This window comes from Zingiber officinale, chromosome 5A (assembly GCF_018446385.1).
Source record: "Zingiber officinale cultivar Zhangliang chromosome 5A, Zo_v1.1, whole genome shotgun sequence".
NCBI classification, from domain to species: domain Eukaryota; kingdom Viridiplantae; phylum Streptophyta; class Magnoliopsida; order Zingiberales; family Zingiberaceae; genus Zingiber; species Zingiber officinale.
Genome location: NC_055994.1, coordinates 151,695,679 through 151,715,086, shown reverse-complemented (window position 1 = coordinate 151,715,086; position 19,408 = coordinate 151,695,679). Strand labels below are relative to the sequence as shown.

At 41.3% G+C, this 19,408-nt stretch overlaps 4 protein-coding genes across 10 annotated transcripts; 2 read left to right on the top strand and 2 right to left on the bottom strand.

Annotated features, from left to right (window-relative positions):
- The first annotated feature begins 214 nt into the window (after positions 1 to 214).
- LOC121982526 (transcription factor TCP24-like) lies at positions 215 to 4,846 on the top strand. Of its 6 annotated transcripts, none has more exons than XM_042535659.1 (4): positions 215 to 797; positions 1,060 to 1,150; positions 1,255 to 2,695; positions 4,568 to 4,846. In XM_042535659.1, the coding sequence occupies exon 3, from the start codon at positions 1,371 to 1,373 to the stop codon at positions 2,679 to 2,681; it is 1,311 nt and encodes a 436-aa protein (XP_042391593.1). In that variant the 5' UTR covers positions 215 to 797; positions 1,060 to 1,150; positions 1,255 to 1,370; the 3' UTR covers positions 2,682 to 2,695; positions 4,568 to 4,846. The 6 variants fall into 6 exon arrangements, with proteins under 6 accessions (XP_042391593.1, XP_042391592.1, XP_042391591.1 ...); XM_042535658.1 differs by having other exon boundaries at positions 1,232 to 2,695; XM_042535657.1 differs by having other exon boundaries at positions 216 to 797; positions 1,028 to 1,150.
- A 181-nt stretch (positions 4,847 to 5,027) lies between these two features.
- Positions 5,028 to 8,054, bottom strand: LOC121982527 (protein PARTING DANCERS homolog). Of its 2 annotated transcripts, none has more exons than XM_042535660.1 (8): positions 7,725 to 8,054; positions 6,439 to 6,560; positions 6,282 to 6,370; positions 6,098 to 6,193; positions 5,930 to 6,024; positions 5,802 to 5,842; positions 5,643 to 5,726; positions 5,028 to 5,421 (listed from the first exon to the last, which is right to left on the bottom strand). In XM_042535660.1, the coding sequence occupies exons 1-8, from the start codon at positions 7,843 to 7,845 to the stop codon at positions 5,272 to 5,274; spliced, it is 798 nt and encodes a 265-aa protein (XP_042391594.1). In that variant the 5' UTR covers positions 7,846 to 8,054; the 3' UTR covers positions 5,028 to 5,271. The 2 variants fall into 2 exon arrangements, with proteins under 2 accessions (XP_042391594.1, XP_042391595.1); XM_042535661.1 differs by having other exon boundaries at positions 5,283 to 5,421; positions 5,643 to 5,713.
- An 18-nt stretch (positions 8,055 to 8,072) lies between these two features.
- LOC121982525 (receptor like protein 29-like) lies at positions 8,073 to 10,257 on the top strand. The gene has a single exon (XM_042535652.1). It carries the CDS (start codon positions 8,268 to 8,270, stop codon positions 9,942 to 9,944), a length of 1,677 nt encoding a protein of 558 aa, XP_042391586.1. The 5' UTR covers positions 8,073 to 8,267; the 3' UTR covers positions 9,945 to 10,257.
- Positions 10,258 to 10,899: 642 nt separating this feature from the next.
- On the bottom strand, positions 10,900 to 12,765 carry LOC121980207 (nuclear pore complex protein NUP1-like). The gene has a single exon (XM_042532164.1). It carries the CDS (start codon positions 12,763 to 12,765, stop codon positions 10,900 to 10,902), a length of 1,866 nt encoding a protein of 621 aa, XP_042388098.1.
- Between the last annotated feature and the right edge of the window lie 6,643 nt (positions 12,766 to 19,408).

Sequence of the window (19,408 nt, the reverse complement as noted above, 5' to 3'; positions counted from 1 at the left end):
CGTCCCTCCGATAAGAACGTAACGCGTGGAAGTCCCGGGAGAGTAAAATCACAACGAAGCATGGGACACCGAGTCAGCGATGTTGTCGAATGAGGGCGAAAAGAGCCGGGTTGCTCCGTAGCGTGGAGGAAGGGGATTGGATGGAAAGGGTGCTCGGTGTCGGTGCGAGGGCGGGATCGTGCGTGGGAAGAAAGGGCGTCCGCAGTATAAAATGCCGGAGAGGAGAGACGGCGGTGTGTCTGCTATCTTTCCCGATAAGCTCGGACTTTGCTGGAGTGGGAACGCCTAGGGTTTCGGTAAGCGAGCCCTCGCCAATCGCTCTCCGTCCCTCGTCTCCTTTCTCGGGTGGATTAAACTAGGATTCAGCGAGGAGATAAGCCCGGTTCCCTACGGCCCCTACGCCTCCGCGGGCTCTAGATCCTCACTCACTAGCTAGTCACCGTAGACCACGTCGTCGCTGCTGCTCTTCTCACGCGCGGAGGAGGAGATTGCGAAGGAGAGAGAAGAGGGGAATGGAGGATTTCTGTCTGAAACGGGTGTAGCGGCACGGGAAAAGGACGGCATTTGTCGGAGTAGCATGTCCGGAGTCAGGCGGGAAGAATGTAGGTCGACCCAGGCAGGATTGCTTCGAATCTGTGGAGGAGTGATTTCGAGAGAGGAATTTCTTGGTTCGCCGGAGTTGAGTGGGTAGATCTGGGAGTTTTGGGGCGCGGCAGCATTAGATCGGAAGGAGAGGAGATTTTCTTGGCGGAAAAGACTAAAGTTTGATGAGTAATTGCTGAGATTTCAACAACCAGGTTCTATTGCCTTTGTGAGCCTCTCTTTTTTTTCTTCTTCCTCTTTCTTTTCGTTGCTTTGCTTTTGCTTTTGCTCGGTTGCTTTTTTGCTTCTTTTTTTTTTTTTTACCGAGTCTCGTTTGATTTTGGTTTTAAAGCTGCAGCGAAGGATTAAAGGTCGCTGCTGCCTTTTATTTCGTCTTTTTTTTAATGTCTACGTTCTCAGAATTCATACTGTGCCCTTGTTGCAGCCGGTGGTGCTGCTGCTGCTGCTGTGTTGCAGACGGCAAGGCTGATTTCTGGCGACCGCAACCAGAAGAAAGAGAGAGAGAGAGGAGCAAGTCAAGAGCAGCCGATTGCCGGCTACAGCAAAGGTCTAACCTTTTTACTCGATTTCTTTTTCTTTTGTTCTCACAAGTATTACTGCAACTGTGAACTCGTAATCAATGCTAAAGGACGAGCTTCCGCGGACTCTCAGAAACCCTAAAGGCCCAGAGCTGACACAGCTCCCTTCGCGGTCGCCGTTTTCAAGGAAGGAGATCGGGAGGTGGGAGATAAGACTGGATCTTGGACCGGAAGAGGGACGAGAGCGAGATGGCAATGGAGGAGAATAACCAAGGCTGCAAACGGTCCCGGGTCGCGGTGGGAAATGGCTGCAGCCTAACGTCAAAGATAGGGCGCAAGGAGCGCCAAGACGAGGACGAGGAGGAAGGCGAGAAGAGAGTCGCCGCCCGCATTGCTCCCTGGCAGCACCACCCGTCTTCGAGGATCTTTCGGGTTTCCCGCGCCTCCGGAGGAAAAGATCGGCACAGCAAAGTCTATACCGCTAAGGGCCTCCGAGACCGGCGAGTTCGCCTCTCCGTATCCACTGCAATCCAGTTTTATGATCTCCAGGACCGTCTCGGTTACGATCAGCCGAGCAAGGCTATCGAGTGGCTGATCAAGGCGGCGGCGGCTCCTATCAATGAGTTACCTCCCCTCAACGGCTTCCCCAAGCTGCCTTATCCTATGGGGGAAGACGCCATGAAGACCAATCCAGACGTCGAGCCAAGCTACAAGCATAGCCAGCAGCAGCATCCTTCGACCAAATCCGGGTGCAGCAGTACCTCGGACACCAGCAAGGGCTCGGTCTTGTCACTCTCGCGCTCCGAGAGCCGCACCATGGCCAGGGAGCGAGCGCGAGAGCGAGCCGCGAAGGACAAAGAGAAGGATAGGGGTGGCAGCGGCCACATCGATGCCTCCCCTCACCAGAATCTGAGTTCTCAGACCTCTTTCACGGAACTTCTCACCGGCGGTGGCGGCGGCGGCAGCAACGGGTCCAACAACAACGTAACTAGTGTTGCTGCAGACGGCGGCGAGAATTCTAGCCATAACTGCCTCCAGAAGCAAATCTCGACGGCGGATTACTTCGGCCAAGCTGGTCTCTTCCCCCAGTCTCAGAAAAGTCACCAGCTGCCGTCCGGGTTTTCGAATCAACCTCACTTGGGAAACAACTCTTCATTGGGAATGCTTCCCTTTAACATTGTTTCCACTAGTGACAATCAAGAAATGCAGCAATTCTCCTTCTTGCAGGACCATTTCTTCCCTTCCTCGGCGGTGGCGGCCACAGGGGACTACAACCTCAACTTCTCAATTTCCTCCTCTGGTTTCGTGGGTTTCAATAGGGGGACCCTTCAGTCCAATTCACCAGCTCAGTTGCCTCAGCAGCACAACCATCTGCAGAGGCTCTCTTCTACAGTCGACGGATCGAACCTTCAATTCTTCTTCGGCACTGCTGCAGGTTCGGCTGCTACTCCTACCAACGGGGAGAATCATCATTTTCCGGCAGGACTTGACGGTCGTCTGCAGCTCTACTATGGGGATGGCTATCGGCAATCAGACATGAAGGGGAAAAGGAAGAGCTGAACGATCCACAAATGGTAAGTGATCTCAGCTAGCTGCTTAAGAAATTAAAAGTTCATCTATAACACTATTATTTTAATGCGACGACCTTGTCTTTTCCTCCGACATTGTTGTTCTCCTTTCCCAAGTGCTTTTGATTGTGGCTGCCTGCCTGCCTGCCATTCTCGAGGCTGCATGTGTTTGATTCATCCCCATAACTTTGGTAACCGAATATTTTCTAACAAGGAAGAAAAAACTAATAGTGGATTGACGGGTGGCTGCTAGGGATTTTATATATCTAAACTCCTAGCTAGTTCACCAATTTGTTGGCTAGGACAGGCGTCAAAAGCGTCAGAGTTTTTGGAATCCAATAATGGGTAATGTTGTTCCTGCCAGCCACTCCAACAACAACTACTGTAGCCTGACATCACATGTCTATGTTCTTTATATATTTTTAGAATGTGTTTGAATAAATTCTATTAAGGTAACTTCTTCCTGTTTGCATGTTCCAGTTAAGGGAAGTTTTCGGACAAGGGTGGAGAGAAAAATAAGAGGGATTAAGTATATTAAGTGAGATATAATACTTGTTGCTACGTCAACTAGTAGAGGTTCATAGAAATCACAATTATTAAAACTATATGCACGTATAAAACACAGCTAAGTACTAATACACTCTATCTGTTCCCAATATGATTAACATGTAGATTAATATAATAAGGTATATATTTTCATAAATGTGATACATGTGAATCAAGATCTATATGTTAGGTTTCTAGTTTATGGATCTTTTCCCCTCAATAGCTGATTCAAACCTATACAGGTGCTAGTTTTTTTCTTCAATGGGCAGTGGCATGCTTTGGCATTGGAATGGAGAAAATTTTAAAAATCAGCTGATTATATAGGTCCTTCATGGTTCTTGTTGAGTTTCCATGCAACACATACATATTTTGGTGCCTAGATGAGTGGATGAATTTATGATCATCATCTTTGAGTTGAGCTTATTTCAACTATTTGAAGTACTATATGTGTTGTCTTGTTTTCTTTTATGCAAAGTTATATCACTAATTGCATATGTAATCCTTGTTAGCACATTGTATAAGATAAACATATGCTAAGGAGTAAACCAACATAATCATTCAAAAAACAAAAATACAATTATTTATATTATCATATTAACTCAACTTCAGAAATTTACCAAAGCAATCAAAACATAATATTAGTTCTCTGTGGAAAAGGAACCTATTGGACAAAGTGTCATATCACTGTCAAAATTATCGTTGAAAAATTCTTGGTTATCACATTCACCCTCTTGGCCCTAAATTTCATCCGGTACATGGAAAATACTTGATAGGTAAGATTAGAAACCCTAGTTTAACAAACAAGATCTTCCAAATTGTATTAGAGATGATAGAAGATTGTTTTTCTCTACTACTAACAATGTAAACTGTTTAAATAACATTTATGTTGGGTGAGAATTTAAATTCAAAATTCAGTATTCTAGTTGATTTCATGTTAAGCTCTACTTAAAATTTGAATGATATCGAAGGAGTTTTTGGAGTTATTATTTCATACTTGTCTTCAGCATTGCAATATATGTACCTGTTTCAACCTCTTGTTTTTTGTCAAACATAACTCGTTTACAAGAATGTGTACTAGCATTAGTGACATATAGCTTTGGATAAAATTCCATGAAGAATAAGATTCATATATTCAACCAAATAGTTGGGTGCAAAATTCAAAGGTTTCGATAATTGTTGCTGCCTTGTAGGAATTAAACTGACCTTGTCAAGCATGTATGTATACATGAGCCATGACTAATACAAAGAATCATGTTTGTGTTTCATTTAGTTACATCTGAATCAAAGTTGGGTACTAGCATCCTTCAAGTTTTGCTTTATTTTGCCTTACAGATGCAACCTCTGTAACCAACCATGCCTAGCATGGCAACTCTGCAGTGCAGTTGTCTTCTTTGTTGGCGACTCTTCTATCAAAATGCTGACTCTATTTTAACTGTTATCGTGCTTCAGTAGCTCGATCTATGCTTTGGACGATTTCAAATCATTCTCCTGTCTGAGGGGTGAACCTTGTCATATTTTAAGTCTTTGGATTGAAATAAGTATGTTCAATGTGAATCTTCATGTGGGGATTTTCCCTACTGTTATTGATTATTTGAAGATCGTAATCTAGTACATGGTTGATAGACAAAACAATTTAAAATGGCAAGAGATAACTCACTTCATTGTGCGATTGAATGGATAATCTTGACACTATCAAGTATGTTATCGTATCATTTAATTGGTATTTGTGCATTTAATTCTAAAATAATGACCATTCTTTTAAGCTCGGTGGAAGGGATAACAGAACTGAACATACTCGAAACATTTTTAATTGTAGTTTTATTTACCACATGGAAATTTTATGTTTGAATACATTGAGTACGACTTTGATGAATTGGTGTGAGAATTCAGTCTTGCATTATTTGGCATAAACCAAATGAAAGATTCTCTCCAACAATGTTAATACATGTTAAGAAAACTAGCCTTAACTAGTATGCTACGAGGAAAGGAGAGTAGTTTCATATGCTACTACAAGTCTGCAAGATCATACCTAGTATTTAATTAATTTTGGGACTGAGATAGTACTTTGGATCTCTGAAAAAACTTACAAGCCTCTCTGCTTTATCAACTGAAAGATCTGTCGTCTCCAGAATAAAGCTTTTGGATGCTTTTGATATTGCTTCAATTGAGCCAAGAGATTGCACAAGCTACAATCAAAAAGGACCATGAACTAGCTATTATATTTTTATAGTTATTCGAAAGTTCATGCATTAGCATTTGTTAAATGCTCAAGCATATTTCTTTAATAAGGCAGATTAGTATTTAAAATTTTATTGATGAAAGTTATCAGATTAGCAAAATTTCATGCAGTATCTAAACTCTATAGCTACATGCTTATGCAAATTTCTTCAAAGGAAAAGAAGATTACCGCATATGCGTCATGTTCATCTATGTCTGGTATTGAGGTGACTACTCTCAAGAATCGATCAATTCCTTGGACTGCTTGCTTACGCTTCATCAAAACGATGAAGTGAGGAATCCATATATTGAAATATGACAATATCAATCAGAACCCAAACAGACTAACCTCATCTTTCATCGTGTTGATCGCATCTTGTCTTTTACATACTAACATAATTGTTTTTTCAAGATTATGAAGAGCGCAGAACCTTACGACAACACAATCTCAAGAATAAAGAAAGGTTAATGTTTTACCTCCACGAGCATGTGCTATCTTCACAATCTTCTCAAACCCCATCTCTCGATCACAGACAGGCACAAAAGTTGGATTACCAAGTTCTATGTTGTGCCTTTATACCAACGTGCAAATCCTTCATGTTAACTCAAATAAGTAATAAAGAGATTGTAAGAGAGTTCAAATACCTGAAGTATGAATGATTGAAAGAATCATTTTGTTCTCTTGTTGGAACTGAAACAACAACATACAGAAACCTAAATTGCCTCTTCAGCTCTTCAACTCTGAGAGAGATAAATCACAGAAACTCATCAGAAAAGAACTCGTACCTCATTTCCTATAGTAAATAGGGTAAATAGAAACTGAATATACCTGGTAAAGACAGACGAAACCCTGATAGGATCCCAATTTGTTTCAAAAATGAATGCTACAGACAGTCCTCCATTGTTGAAAATGAGGTCCTAGAAACAGGGAGTTGATTTACCAGATCAGTGTAACTAAGAGGAGGAAGAAACAATGAGAGACTTACAGGAGATATTGGAAGGAAATTTAGGCGGTAGGAATTTGCACATAGAAATGAAGAAATAAAATTGATGAAAGATGGATGCTGTTCATCTCTCCATGAAGGATTCATCATGCAGACTCCACCACCTGCACATTGATAGTATGTTAAATCTAGATGGTAGGATATGTGAAGGCAAACTTAATCTATCTAGTGCAATTTATACGAACATGAATTCTTCACCAATTAGATACTGTTACATTACAGGTAACAAGGCCTAAAAGGACCTTAGGAAGTACAAGAAGAATGAGTTGTATCCTTGAAAAGCCAAGGAAAAAAAATAAAAATAAAAAATGTTCCAAGTGATAATCTACCTAGCAAAAAGGAAATAGCTATATAGATCGAATCAAATGAAAATGCAGGGAAAAAAAAGATTGCAATCTTAGAAACCAAGTAAGTTCAAATGAAAACTTGAAAAACTTATCAAAATATATGTCAGCGATAAGAAAATTACATAATAATGTGGATATAAATGTCACTCAATTTGAGGGTTTAGAAAGGTTAGACTATGGTTGGAGGCTAAATAGAACCTAAGCCTTTGAGGAAGGGAGAGCTCCAGTTTCCATCCATGAGAACCTAAAATAGAAACCAAATACCCACGATCATCGATTTCTTTGTTTAATTAGGGATCAATCACTCAACGGTGGTGATCGTTGTAATAGAACGGAGGGCGGCAGTGAAGTCCTCGCCGGTGGATTTTTGCCACAGGCTCCGGTGGAGCCGATCAGGTACTTCACAATCTCCAGCATTATATTTGCTCAATCTGAGCCTCGAATATGCTTCGCCTCCCTAGTTAAACTTTACAAACAAAATCCTGTGATCAAATTGGATTTACGTATAAAGATAGCGGCGTTCGATGCATTCTTCGAGGGCTACAGGACGAAGAACCGTTAATTTTTCTCTCCTATCCCCTGCCTAGGAAGAATCTTTTTCCCTTCCGATCTCCTCTCCACTCTTCCCTTCCTACCTCCCACTCTTCGTAGGTTAAACAAAGGCCGAATGTGGGCATTACCTGCTCGCACCTACATCCGACTTCTCGCAAACATCACAAAACACTTGAGATTCAAAAAACGACCAATGTATTTTTGTCGATTCATTCTTCATATCCGACTAGTTCGATCGTAAACTCAGAAACAAAAATATTTCAAACCAAAAACAACCTGCTTCATTTTCAAACACCTAAACTAGTAGACGATGAGAAAAATAACCGGATGTTTAGAGCAGACGATGAGAAACAGGAAACGAAGGATTACCAATGATGGAAATAACCGACGGATCTCCACGGCTATCGCCGGAGCTCCCTCGAGAGCCCGCCATGAAGACGATGACTCGTCGTCCTCCCTTCTTCCGTCGAGATCTCTCTCTCTCTCTCATTCATCAGCTACTGACTACTGAGAATCAGTATTTAAATAACGTTTTTAATTGGGCCGTATTCTAAATCGGTACAATTGGAGCCCATCAGCCCAATTAGCTTTGTGTAAATTTCTTAAAGAGCACCCCCAAAGTTGGAAATTTTACAAATCTCATTATTTTCGCAAGGACTCGAGAGCCTGAGATTGTGTATGAACTTTAGTGATGAATGCAATCCAGTCCTTCAGTTCACTCCTCGCTATGCTTTCACGTCATCTTCCTCTTTTGACTCGCAGGCTGACAAGACTTGAGATAAACGGAAAAAAAGGATCGATCAAGAGATAAACACAGAAAAAGAATGGATACTCTTATCGATCTTCTTCTTCCTACACAGGACTTCCATCGCTCACGTATCCACTGCCTTGTAGCTCGAGGAAGGCAAGTGCATGGAACCCAAGGCTGGGCTAGAAAGAAAGGATTTTGATGACGGTGATAGATTCAAGCAAGCGGGACATTTCATGGCTTCCCTCAGACAAGGAGCAAGTCAGCTTTTCCCAGCTGCCCCACCATTTCATGAAATAAGCCATTCCATCTCTCTAATTGAACCTATAAAATCGCTCTGTCTCTCCATATTACAATCCATGGCTTCTGCTTGCCTTGCCAAGTTCCTTGCTTGCTGTTGCTGCTTGTTTGTCTTGGTTCAAGCCATGGATGATGGAGCAGCGGCAGCTGGAATGCAGAGTGGTGAGCTATTGGCCTTGTTTGAGGTGATGGGTGCCCTGCTGCAAGACCCCGGTTGGGCTCAGCTCCACCCCCGCCCCTGCACTGACACGCCATGGCCTGGAGTTCAGTGTGAGATGGTGCTCGAGCCCCCAGTACTGCAGAAGCAGGATCCACATCTCCATGTCACCGAGCTCCACATTGGGCCAGACGTCACCTCCCCACCCTGCAAGCACTCAGCCAGCCTCTCCCCTGCCCTGCTCCAGCTGCCTTATCTCAAGAGTCTCTCCTTGTTCGGCTGCTTCCTCGCCGAGGACACGGTGCCCCTCCCTCCTTCCCTCTTCACCAATGCCTCAGCCTTGGAGCAGCTGGTGATCAAATCCAACCCTGGCCTCGCCGGTACCATCCCTCCCTCCCTTGGCGCACTTCACGGCCTCAGGGTCCTCTGCCTCTCACAGAATGGCCTCCATGGAGCCATCCCGAAGGAGCTCGGGTCGCTCGCAAGATTAGAGCAACTCGATCTCAGCTACAACAATCTCAGCGGCTCCATCCCTGTGGAGCTCGGAGGAGGCCTTTCGAGCTTGACCATTTTCGACCTGAGTTGGAATGGGCTGCAAGGGGAGATCCCTCCGTCAATTGGCGACCTCTGGCGGCTCCAGAAGCTCGACCTGAGCTACAATAAGATCTCAGGGAGGATTCCGGCGGTGGTTGGTAGGTTGGAGAGGCTGGTCTTGTTGGACCTGAGTCACAACTCCTTGGCAGGCCCCGTGCCAGATGAACTGTCAGGTTTGAGGCGAGTCCAGTACTTCCTCGTGGAGAGCAACCCGATCGGCACGACCATCCCTTCGTTTCTGAAGACAATCGAGAGCTTGGTGGTGCTTGGCCTGTCAGACTGTGGGCTTTCAGGCCATGTGCCAACATTCCTTGGTGGTCTCAGCAACCTCACGAGCCTGTCCTTGGACAGGAACAAGCTCGATGGCACAATTCCTTCGACGGCATTAGAGGCGATTCCTAATCTCGATCAACTCAACCTCAGTCAGAACCTGCTCAGCGGGGTGCTCTCTTTCTCTGAGGAGTTTGTGAGCAGGCTAGGGAGGAGACTGGACGTGAGGGACAACCAGGGGGTGTGCATGAACCCAGCCAGCCACCAGATCAATACTCTCCTCCCCTTCTACCTACAAGCTCCGCCATGTCCGACCACTGCCAGCTCCAGCAGCAATGGTACTCCAGAGACAGGTGAGATGATGAAATCCAATTCCGATGGCATGAGATCGAACTATGGGACACTAATTGGCAGCTGCTTGGTTGTGCTGGTGGCGGTAGTCCACTTCTCAAACTACTTCTTCTTCTGTTCTCTGCTGGAAATCGTACTTTGTCTTTCTTTTTCTGGAATTATGCGCTGAAGCAAGTTTTGGTGCAAGGCGAAGACACGAAAGCATGTCTCTTTCGGCCATGTTTCAAAAGCTTCCGAGCTTTTACTATTTCTTATTTCTTCTTAAGTCACAAGGCTTCCAACTTTGGATGGGATTGGGATCGAGATCATCGTCTTCTTTGATGTCTTGTCTGCGGCACTGTGACATGCATGCATCAAACACAACTTGCGTTCATCGTCTCCTCACCTGAAGTGATTCATTTACAAAGTTATGGCTGTTTCTTTTTTTAATATTCAAGTGAAAAGAATAGTGAATCAAAAATGATTTGACATGCAATGCAATAGGGGTGGAAATTAAGGCAGCAGCAGTCACATCGTAGTATTTAATGGATATATTGCATTTCATGCAATTGGCTTTGACTGTGCCCGTGCTTTTGAGTTGTAGAAATTTCTTGGATTTTCTTTGGCCTTTTTTCCAAAAAGAGCCATAAGGTTTCTAGCTATTAAAATCTTCAAACGTTCTTGTCGTCTAAGCAAAATGTCAACTTCTTGTAAATATGTCGCACTTTCATCTGAGGCTTTAAGTCAAACTATTTTTGAGGTAACAATTCTCGGTTAGTGCTCTAGATTTCAGTATCCTTCACTTGCATCCATATTTTCAAGGGTTTAATCAAATAATTGAATAGTTCAAACTTTTTTCACGTTGGTCGAAAAGAGAGAACGCACCCCACCGTTAGTTTGCTCTTTTCATCAAGCAATTAGTCAATAAAGTACCCTAAGCTAGTTTACACAATCAAGTGACAACCAACACAAGTGCTTTATAACAATTGTGCTTACCACGAATGGACCAAATATAATTCCAGCGCGATCTAATTTCCAGCAATGATGGAAGCAGCATAAAAAACTTGCTTCTTGCCTTATCACCAACGGCACAAGAGAGTAAAAAACCGAAATTGGTTGGTCAGGTAGCACCATCCAGCTACATGCTACCTTTTCCGCATCTTGTCTTTTCGAACCTTTATTATTCTGCGGCTGGACTTGTCGCCACCCCCACCACCACTCCCCATGGCAAAACTTCCTCCTTGAGGGAGCTCCATACTGCCAGATGGTTGAAATTGTGGTGGAGCCGACGACGGAAGTGTGGGATTCTGCTTACTAGCAAACTGAAAGAAGGGTGAAGCAGATTGAGCTGCCGGAGCGCTGAATGCTGGTGCAGCTGCTGATCCTGGTTGGCCAAACTGTTGAAACATATTACCCGCTGACTGGTTATTGTCCCCATTCATGCTTTCCTCAATACTCATCTCATTGTCTCCAGATGTACTAACACCAACTGCTGAATTCTGCAAGCCAAATGTGGGATGTCTGGAAGAAACTGATGTACTAGCAGCAGGACTAAAAGAAGATGCCAGATTCGATGTTGAATTAAATATAAATGGTGTGGCAAATGCAAATCCAGAACTTTCAGAAGATGCGCTTGCAGCAAAAAGACTAGAAGCGGGCAATGTTGGTGGTTGAGAATTCAAACCGAAGACATTAGAGCTCGTTGCCAATGGAGAGGTAGTAGTAGCAGTAGCAGTAGCAGTAGCAGCAGCATCAGTACTGGGACTGGACAAACCAGAACCCATGGGGAAAGATGAAGTCGGGTTTAACAGTTTGGAATTTGTATGTGTTGTTACAAAAGGTGAGCTGCCTAAACCTGATGAGGAAGAAATGTTCATTCCGATAGTTGAAGAGCAGGACGACTGGGACTGATTTGGCCAACTGCTAGAAATAAGTGAGGTTCCACTTAGAACTTGAGTTCGAGGAATTCCACCAAATTCTGTATCAGAAACACCAGGAAAGGTCTTTGCACTCTTGTCGAGTACTGATAAGCCAGTGTCTTTGGGTTTGGAGCTAAAACTGAAAAGGTTGTTGCTTGCACCTGATAATGTTGTCGGTGCAACAGCAGGTTGGCTTCCACCAGCATGCAGAAACAGACTAGATGCAGGAGAAGCAGAAGTTATTGCAAAGCTTGAGATACAGGGTGCAGCAGAAACAGAGCAACCGCTAGCTCTTTGGCCAGAAGTTAACTGGACCTGACTTGCTAAAACATCAGAGCTTCCATTTTGAGCTTGAGTTGGGAGAGTTTCAGCAAACCCAGGGGCAATGGCACTAGAAGAGATTTTGCAACCATTGTATAGATCTGATGAGGCTATATTATCAACTTTTGTTGAACTGAAACTAAACTTATTGTTGCTTGCACCTAAGAAAGTTGGCGAAAAAGTAGAGTGGCTCCCGCTGGCACTTGGGAACGGATTTGATGCAGTAGCAGAACTGTTTCCAAAGCTTGGGACTCTGGGTGTTGCCGTATCAAAGCTACTGTTAGCTCCGTTTCCAGAAGTTGATTTGAACAGATTCACTGAAGCAGAATTTTTTGAGGTTGGACTTTCAGTTTGAGTTGCACGAATTCCACCAAATCCAGTAACACTAGGCAAGCTGTTGACACTGTTGTCTGGATACAATAAGTCTAACTTATTTGACTTCGATGAAATAAACTTAAGATTGTTGCTTGCATCTGATAATGTTTTTGCAGCAAAAGAAGATTGGTTTCTGCTGCTATCTGGAGGCAAACTTGATGCAGCAGTAGAACCAACTGCAGAATTTGAAAGACTAGTTGATGCCACAACACAGTCAGCACTTGGAAACTGAGCCACTGCAGCTAGTACAGAAGAATTATTTCCAAATTTGAAAATTGCAGTGTTATCATGATTGGAACTATTAGATCCCAACGGTGATTCATTGCTAGGCTTGGCTTCCAAATTTGTACTAATAATTTCATCCGGTGGTTGAGATGCCAAAGTAGAAGAAATCATCGAAGATGTAAGCCCAAAAGAGGGTGTAGGAATGGTGGAAAATATTGCTTCTGCGTATGAAGTTGAATGATTGCTTAACCTGGCAGCAAAGGAAGTAATGCTAAATAATCATTTTATAAACATTCATCAACGTTATAACCTTAAACCTGTGTACTAGAGAACTATCATTGAACCACCGCACCAACCCAACCATTTTCGGCCCTCCACATGAGTGTTATTCTCTGTTTAAGATATCTAATTATCAATTAAGGAAGTACCGATAACCCATTTAATTATCTAAGTCCAAGAGTAGTACCACTCAACTCACACATTGCCTGGACTAAGTCCACCTGCAGGTTTAACATGACAATCTTTAAGAGCTCCTCTCGAGGACATTATCAACCCAGTATCACTAGACACACGCCTTCATAATCAACAACACACTATGAGTGATACCATTTCCCAATTTATCGGGTTTATTGATTCATCGAACTAAATCTCACCCATTGATAAATTAAAGAAATAAATATCAAACATATGTGCTTGTTATTATATTAGGATTAAGAGCACACACTTCCATAATAACTGAGGTCTTTATTCCTTTATAAAGTCAGTATAAAAGGAACGACCTCAAATGGTCCTACTCAATACACTCTGAGTGTACTAGTGTAATTATATAGTCAAGATAAACTAATACCTAATTACACTACGACCTTCTAATGGTTTGTTCCTTTCCATTCTGGTCGTGAGCTACTGTTTATAATTTATAAGGTACTGATAACATCATCTTCTGTATGTGACACCGCATACTATGTTATCTACAATATAAATTAAATGAACAACTACAAACAAATGTAGATAATTAGACCAAATGTGATTCTTTATTCATAATGAATGTTTATAAAGCTTAGGCTTTCAGTATACACTCCAACAAGAAGACCAGTCAGAACATAGCTCTAAAGGCAAAAGTAAACGGTTCTGACTCTGAAGCCTCAGTCGACGAATCCGAAGCGACACTACTGGTAAGACGCTTCAATAAGTTTTTCAGTTCTAATAAATTTAAATCGCAGAGGCATCATCGAAAGAAGAGGACGGTTCATTGCTACAACTGCAACGAAGAAGGGCACATCAAGGAGGACTGCCCAAAATTGAAGAGAAAGGAGAAGGAAAAGGAAAAGCCAAAATACAAGAAACCAGAACCCTCCAAGCACAAGAATCTGAAGGCTACTTGGTCAGATTCGTCAACCTCTGAGTCGGACATCGAAGAATTCTCAGGGTAAGCGCTGTTGGAGTGTATACTGAAAGCCTAAGCTTTGTAAACATTCATTATGAATAAAGAATCACATTTGGTCTAATTATCTACATTTGTTTGTAGTTGTTCATTTAATTTATATTGTAGATAACATAGTATGTGGTGTCACATACAGAAGATGATGTTATCAGTACCTTATAAATTATAAACAGTAGCTCACGACCAGAATGGAAAGGAACAAACCATTAGAAGGTCATAGTGTAATTAGGTATTAGTTTATCTTGACTATATAATTACACTAGTACACTTAGAGTGTATTGAGTAGGACCATTTGAGGTCGTTCCTTTTATACTGACTTTATAAAGGAACAAAGACCTCAGTTATTATGGAAGTATGTGCTCTTAATCCTAATATAATAACAAGCACATATGTTTGATATTTATTTCTTTAATTTATCAATGGGTGAGATTTAGTTCGATGAATCAATAAACCCGATAAATTGGGAAATGGTATCACTCATAGTGTGTGTTGTTGATTATAGAAAGAAACTGTGTCCTAGTGATACTAGGTTGATAATGTCCTCAAGAGGAGCTCATAAAGATTGTCATGTTAAACCCTGCAGGTGGACTTAGTCCGACATGATAATAAGGTTGAGTGGTACTACTCTTGACTTAGATATTAATTAAATGAGTTGTCAAGAACTCACATAATTAGTGGACATTCGATATCTTAAACATGTGGAGACTAACACACCATAATAAGAAGGAGCCCAAAATGTAATTTGGGATTGGTGTAATTCAATGATAGTTCTCTAGTGGAATGAATTATCATTGATAAAATTAGTTGGGTTCGGGGCGAACATGGGATGCTTAATTTTATCGGGAGACCAAAACCAATTCCTCCTCTCGGTCCCTATCGTAGCCTCTTATTTATAGAGTACTATACCCACATATACCCACCTTCTATACCCACCTAAAGGGGGCTGGCCAAGCTAGGGCCGGCCTAAGCTTGGGTTTAAGGTGGCCGGCCCTAGCTTGAACCCAAGCTAGTAGGGCCGGCCATAATTAATTAAAAAGAAAATTTAATTTTAATGTTTATTATTATGTGGAAGATTTAATTTAAAAGAGAATTAAAATTAAAATATCTCTTTTGTAAAAGATTTACAAAAGATTAAAGAAAGAGATTAGATCTCTTTCCTTATTTGTAGATTGGAGAGATGTTTTATTTTCTCTTTAAAATTATTCACATGTTAATAAAATTAAAATTTTAGATATTTCCTTTTATTAACCATGAAGAGATTTTAAAGAGAAATTTTATTTTTTAAAATTTCCGGAAACAAATAAGGAAAGTTTTAATTGTTGATTGAAACTTGTCCAATTTGCTTCCTATTGTTTTGGCCGGCCATCATTGTTTAATTGGGGAAATATTATTTTATTTTTCTCAATTAAATCATGTCAAGGAAATTAAGGAAAATTTATTGTAATTAAATTTCCTAATTTACCTAGGCCAAGGAATATAAAAGAAGGGGTGAGGGTGCCTTCACAAGACACAACATCTATTATTCCTCTCCCTCTTTTGTTCCTTGGTGTGGCCGGCCAACCTCTCCTTCTCTTCCTCTTGTGGTGGCCGAACCCTACCCTTCTATTGGAGCTCTTGTGGTGGCCGGATACTACTCGGAGAAGAAGAAGAAGAAGGAGAGAAAGCTAGCATCTCTTGGAGCTTGGTTAGTATTTTGGTTTTTCCTTGGTAAAGCTTTTCTTTGTGGCCGAACCTTGCTTGGAGGAGAAGAAGGTGGTTGGTGGTTTCTCATCTTGGAAGATCGCTGCCCACACAACGTCCGAGGTTAGAAGAGGAATACGTAGAAGATCAAGAGGTTTTTCTATAAGGTATAACTAGTAATTTCTATTTCCGCATCATACTAGTTATTTATGGAAATAATACCAAATACAAGAGGCTTACGCTCTAGTATTTCAAATATGTTTTTCAAGTTGTGTTCTTTTGATTCTTTCTTTCCTTGTGATTTGATTGTTCTCTTTGGTTAACCTAAAGTTATTTTAGGAAATTAAATATTAGCTTTCTATTAAAGGTTTTGTCTAGTCGGTGGTGGTTGCTCCCATATCCAAGAAGGCCATGTGCCTCGCCACGTCAGTACTGGGAACCTTTTATGGAAATTAATATTTAATGGAATTAATAACTTAAGGTGACTTGGGTCGAACGTGTTAAGTTCCGCAGGAGATCCAAGTCAAAACCTAAAAGAACAAATAGATTAAGTTTTGGATCAAACGTGTTAAGTTCCGCAGGCGATCCAAAATTTAATTTAAAAGAACACATGGTAGCTAGGAAAAGGTTCAGACCTTTGTACAAAATTTTGTACAGTGGAACCTATAGGTTTTCCGAGTAGCAACCAACAATTGGTATCGGAGCTAGGGTTTTGCCTGTATTTGGTATTTAGTTTAATTATGCATGTCATACATAATTTAGGCAGGATAATAGTAGGATGTGCTAACTTTGTGGATGCAGGATCCAACTATTATGGCTTTAGTTAATTATGTGTGTTGGACCTCGACATGTCAAGGGCAATTTATATGTGTGCATGATTGTATTAAAATACTAGGAGTGATTTAGTTTTATTAGGATTTTATTTTGATCTAGATACATGTACATTCCTTTTATGGAATATAGGATCAAAATGTAAATTCTATTTATGTCATGGATCGAATCTTGCAAAGCGTGGAACCTTCTAAGGACCAGAGGCGCATTGGAACTCGGAGCAAGATGGACCCGGTGGCGGTGGCCAAATATGGCAGAGCTCGGATGACAACACACGGAGGATAATTAAAGATAAAGCCATAATAGTTGAAAATTAGATTTTCTATTTATTGCTTTTATATTATGTGTGTGCATGTTAGTTTACAAGTTTAGTAGGCTAGCATAGTTAAAATTCCTCATTTATAAATAACTATGGGAGAGGGATTTTAAATAAATCCCATGGTCTCCATTATCGGTTTGTAAGTGATGCAAACAAGCTTATGTTGGCTCGAGTGCCTTCCTCCATAACGGATGAGCTTGTTTGTGGATCACTAGAATGACTTCCATTTTGGATGACTATAGGAAATTAATTAAGAGCGTGTGATCTTCCCCAACTAAGGGGCATAATCTTATTAATGGACTTAGTGTCAAGTAATGGTATACACTTAGACACATCTAATAGTATCCTCCCAACGGAGTCACTATTATTATTTGTGTGACCAAATAATACCAACTATTAATTTTATTTGTCAAAAAGTTAGGTTGACAAGATAATAAAATTAATGGGTTAAAACCCTCCTTTTACAAATGTTGAATTTGTATACGTCCACACTAACGTGGCATACAAAATTCACGGTGTGATGAGGTGTTGGTTAATTTAAAATAGTATTGTTTGTGGAATCAATATTATTCTAAATTTAGAGTTCTGACCAAAAGTTATTTGTGATTCTTAGGATGACTTTCAACCCACTATCCATCATACTTCAACAGAATAGACTTACTGGACCTAATTACATAGATTGGAAAAAGAACCTGGACATTGTCCTAACTGCTGAAAGCTATAAATTTGTACTGACTGAGCCGTGCCCTGAAGCACCTACTGGTGAATCTACCCAAGAGGAGATTGAATATCATAGGAAATTGGTAAAAGCAGATGAGATGGCGCGGTGCTATATTTTGGCTTCAATGTCAAATGTATTGCAACATCAGCATCAAGATTTACCAACAGCCTATGATATTATGAACAATCTCAAGGAACTCTTTGGTCATAAAGATAGGGCTTCTAGGCAAGAAGCCATGAGAAAGATAATGACTGCCACCATGCAAGAGGGTACTCCTGTGAGGGATCATATCCTAAAGATGATGGCTTATCTGAACGAGATACAGATCCTTGGAGGAGAAATTGATGGGGAAACCCAGATCGATATGATCCTCCAAACGCTACCTAGAAGTTTTGAGCAGTTTCGCCTGAACTATAATATGAATAAGAGGGTTTATTCATTAGCGGAACTACTGACAGAACTTCAAGCAGCAGAAGGATTATTTCGTCACAATGCTCAAATTCACTATGCTGAAAATGGTTCTACTTCTAAACCGAAAGGAAAGAAGAAGAAGAAACAAGCTGGTTCAGCAAAGAAAGTGAATAAATCTCAGAGTACGGGATTTAAAGCTGGAATGAAGAAGCCGAAGGGCAAGTGCTTCATCTGCAAGCAGGCAGGACATTGGAAGGCGGACTGTCCTCGTAAGAACCAAAACAAAGGTTTATCTCATGCTCTAGTTGTTGAAACATGTTTAGCGGTGTTATCTACCAAGACCTGGTGTGTAGATACGGGAGCCACCGATCATGTCTGCAATTGCAGGGGTTCCAGGAAACCCGACGACTATCTGAAGGGGAGATTACCGTCTACATGGGCAATGCTACTAAGGTGGCAGCTGTTGCAGTGGGAGACGTCTACTTATCTTTTAGTAGAAATAAAAATTTGGTTTTAAGAAATTGTCTTTATGTACCCAGTTTTAGAAAGAATTTAATTTCAGTTTCTAAACTGTTTTTAGATGGATATTCAATTTCTTTCAAGAACGGATGTAGTTATTAAAAGAAATAAAGTGATTATCCGCTCGCACATTAGTTGGCAATTTGATACTTTAAATCCAATTTCTTCCACAAAGCAAAACATGGAAATTTATAACTCATCTTCTAATTCTAATAAGAGAAAAGAACCTTCAAATGAACCAAGCATATCTTTGGCATCTAAGGCTTGGACATATTAACTTAAGTAGAATTCAGAGGCTTATAGTCAATGGACTTTGAGTTCATTTGAGTTGGAAAATTTTCCAACTTGTGAATCTTGCTTGGAAGGTAAAATGACCAAGAGGCCGTTCAAGGCCAAGGGGTATAGAGCCAAAGAAGTGTTAGAGTTGGTTCACTCTGATTTGTGTGGTCCTATGTCCGTCCGTGCAAGAGGAGGTTTTGAATATTTCGCCTCTTTCATAGACGATTATTCAAGATATGGATACATTTACCTAATGCGCCACAAGTCCGAGTGCTTTGATAAGTTCAAAGAATACAAGGTCGATGTGGAGAAACGACTAGGTAAAAGTATCAAGACACTACTACGATCGTGGTGGCGAATACCTCTTAGGAGAGTTTAGGAATTACTTATCGAAGGCCGGATTCAATCCCAATTGTTCGCACTGGAACACCCTAACAGAATGGTGTGGCGTAACGAAGGAATAGGACTCTTATGGAGATGGTTAGATCAATGATGAGTTATTCAGAATTACCAAATTCGTTTTGGGGATATGCTCTGGAAACAGCAGTATACGTTCTGAACTTAGTACCTTCTAAATCAGTTTCTTCTACTCCCATAGAATTATGGAATGGGC

Bases quoted from the DNA above. Each gene is read 5' to 3' on its own strand.
- LOC121980207 (XM_042532164.1), bottom strand. From the start codon at position 12,765: ATGATTTCTTCTACTTTGGCATCTCAACCACCGGATGAAATTATTAGT.
- LOC121982525 (XM_042535652.1), top strand. From the start codon at position 8,268: ATGGAACCCAAGGCTGGGCTAGAAAGAAAGGATTTTGATGACGGTGAT.
- LOC121982526 (XM_042535659.1), top strand. From the start codon at position 1,371: ATGGCAATGGAGGAGAATAACCAAGGCTGCAAACGGTCCCGGGTCGCG.
- LOC121982527 (XM_042535660.1), bottom strand. From the start codon at position 7,845: ATGAGAGAGAGAGAGAGATCTCGACGGAAGAAGGGAGGACGACGAGTC. The intron at 6,561-7,724 runs GTAATCCTTCGT...ATCAATGTGCAG, and splicing joins GTCGGTTATTTCCATCATTG to GTGGTGGAGTCTGCATGATG. The intron at 6,371-6,438 runs GTAAGTCTCTCA...CCCTGTTTCTAG, and splicing joins ATTTCCTTCCAATATCTCCT to GACCTCATTTTCAACAATGG.